This window comes from Gastrolobium bilobum, unplaced genomic scaffold (assembly GCF_033153095.1).
Source record: "Gastrolobium bilobum isolate Gb01-03AN ecotype WA unplaced genomic scaffold, APGP_CSIRO_Gbil_v1 utg3796, whole genome shotgun sequence".
Classification (NCBI taxonomy): Eukaryota; Viridiplantae; Streptophyta; class Magnoliopsida; order Fabales; family Fabaceae; genus Gastrolobium; species Gastrolobium bilobum.
This window is the reverse complement of record NW_026896017.1, coordinates 36,963-40,029: the sequence shown is the minus strand read 5'-3', so window position 1 is coordinate 40,029 and position 3,067 is coordinate 36,963. Positions and strand designations below refer to the sequence as shown.

Here is a 3,067-nt window from a genome sequence, read left to right as displayed (position 1 = left end):
CACTTTCCATCTCATCCATCCAATCTCCCATTTATTTAATCGCCCTTTGTCCCTATAGTCTTTAGCGTTGTTGTGTTGTTGAATTATAAGTTGAAGGCCGTTTACTCTCTCTCTCTCTCTCTCTCTCTCTCTCCCTCTGTGAATCCGCCATTATCGTTTTAACAAGTGAATCCCAATACCATTCTCTGAATCCACATTCTTCTCTCACTCATTGAGCCACATTATTATTACTATTGTTCTTATCTACCACTAACGACAATGGTAATTTAGCTATATGTGTTTGTGTGGTAATTTAGCTATGATTTTTAGAATGTCCATTTTTTCATAAACTGGATTTAATTTGAACAGGACACAATGCTGGTGCCTCCTTGGCTTGAACCATTACTGCACACACCCTTCTTCAGCGTGTGTCGGATTCATTCGGATGCAGCCAGGAGCGAGTGTAACATGTATTGCCTTGATTGCCATGACGATGCTTTTTGCTTTTATTGTCGTTCTTCAAGACACAAAGATCATCAAGTCATTCAGGTGGGTCGAGTACTACAACTAATTGATTAATGAGCATTTAATTTTCCCCATTTCTCATATAGCTAATATAATGGGTTTTGATATATATGCATTTGGACAATGGGGCTGATTTTATAATGTTCCAGAGAATAATAATTCAAATTCTATATGTTTCCTATTTAATTAATCTGTGGTGTTGTTATTGATTAGATAAGAAGATCTTCGTACCATGATGTAGTAAGGGTCGCGGAAATTCAAAAGGTATTGGACATAAGTGGAGTTCAAACATATGTGATTAACAGCGCTCGAGTTCTGTTCCTGAATGTGAGGCCTCAACCAAAAACTGGAAAAGGAGTAGCTCACATTTGTGAGATTTGCGGAAGAAACCTCTTGGACCCATTTCGGTTCTGTTCTTTGGGATGTAAGGTTGGATTTTATTATTACTAATAATAATATGATTATTATTTTTCCATCTCAATATTGTTCGTATCATTATCAACATGCACATCATTCACAACTCAATCATCCTCATCATATGGGTATAACACCCACCACCCATACATCATCACCTACATTTGAAAGCCCATCACCATCATTCACCATCATAATTATATTCCCACCACTTTTTAATATTCATCATGTCTCTATATCTAAGTATAGCTAGCATTGACATTTTGATTAATTTATAATGATAATAATAATAATAATAATAGTTAGAAGCATTAGTTTTATATATAACGGTAATTATTATTGAACAGTATTGCTGGGAACATGACAGGATATATATATATATATATATATATATATATATATATATATATATATAAAATTAATGAATGCGATCGATTATCATTAAATTAATTATTGGTCTAATTTGATGGTATTCATTATTTTATTGGGAATTGATTGAATGATTTAATTAGCTTGAAGGAATAAAGAAAAATGGGGATGCAAACTTTGCCTTGGATGGTAAGAGTGAAGCATTGACAACGGGTACTACAAGGGAGAGGATATCAAGGAAATCAGTCTCCACCAGACAGCAAGAAGAAGAATTGCGTGAAGGCTCAACACAAGACATGTATCTGGCCACGCCTCCTCCTCCATCTGCTTCAAATGCAAGGAGAAGAAAAGGCATTCCTCGTAGGGCTCCTTTTGGCTCCTAATGGTTATTCCTTCTACCTTCAAAATTTGTACATATTCAATATTCAACCAATTTCCCCCCCCCCCCCCCCCCCCCCTTTTATTACAATCCTCTTTGGGGGGAAACCTCGTTATTATAAATTTTTATTTTTTTCAATACAAAAGAAAAAAGAAAAAGAATAGGAGCCTTTTGGGGGGGGGGGGGGGGGGGGGGGGATTTGTCCAAGGTCCACGATGTGGGAAAAGAAAGGAAAGGGTATATAGGAAAGTTCCCTCTTTTCGGGTCTGGGTCCCAAATACAAACCAAATTCTCCCTTGTGAAGAACCAATAATGCAGATTTGTATAATATTAAATAGTTGCGGGTGTACATGTCATTAAGAAATTAAAAAGCAAGTCTTCGTGAAGTCCGTTTTATAGTTTTCAATGGTCCACCATCCACATGGGCCGTTTACATAAAGATAACCAGAACATGTTATATTATTTATTTTTATTATTTTATTAATACGTGTGCATGTAAAGTAACGCCGACAATTTAACTTTCTATTTTATCATTACCAAATTTGGAGAGCTCAATGAATTGCCCACACTTTCTATCCTTTTTGCCCTTTATTCTCTTGAATCCGACGTCTCCCTTTCTTTATATCCGCTAGCTAATTTCTTTGATTCTTCGATTTGATTTTTATTTTTTTGGCCAGGGGAAATCAGGGGAACATAGCTTAAGGGTAACAAACGTGAATGATTAGTTGTGCGTATGGATCATAATTGCGTAGATTCCTCTTCTCTACTTATTAAACTAATGAGCCAAAAAATTAGGTAGGAGTTCTGAAAATTGAGCTTTTAAGATTAAGCATATAGATCTACCTTCAACCTCAATTTATTATATGTATACAAGTAAGAGAGACAGTTAAAAATGAAATTTTATATAAAAATTGTTAAATAACAAGATACGAAAGGAATTGTAAAATCTTGAGTAGTATTGAATTGACACAAGAGGTACAATATATAGATACACTAATGGGCTTAACCCAAATCTAACACTGAAAGAGGAATAAAAGATTGTAAAACGTAAAATCATAATGTAAAAAAATCATAAAAAATTGTAAAAATGTAAAAAACGCTTAAAATATTGGTAAAAATGTTTTGATAATTTTTTTTTATAAAAGCATAAAAATATAGTGATAAATTGAGATTTTAACTATCATCAAGATATAAAATTACCTGATAATAAAAGAAGAATCCGTTGATAAGGATTTGTGCGCGTAAGAAAGAAATTACTCTCATTTCTCCAAATGTTTAGCAAAATCAAGAGATTTCAATAGAGGTTACTATGGTACATATAAAGTGATGAGAGCATGCATGGACTATATTTTTGACCAAGAATATTAGTCAACATAATAATCACACAAAATTCAGCCTGAG

The 3,067-nt window shown here is 33.9% G+C and overlaps 1 protein-coding gene across 1 annotated transcript; it reads left to right on the top strand.

Moving 5' to 3' along the window:
* The first annotated feature begins 354 nt into the window (after window positions 1-354).
* On the top strand, window positions 355-1,670 carry LOC133297314 (protein RGF1 INDUCIBLE TRANSCRIPTION FACTOR 1-like). The gene is made up of 3 exons (XM_061496425.1): window positions 355-528; window positions 718-933; window positions 1,431-1,670. The coding sequence occupies exons 1-3, from the start codon at window positions 355-357 to the stop codon at window positions 1,668-1,670; spliced, it is 630 nt and encodes a 209-aa protein (XP_061352409.1).
* The last annotated feature ends 1,397 nt before the right edge of the window (window positions 1,671-3,067 follow it).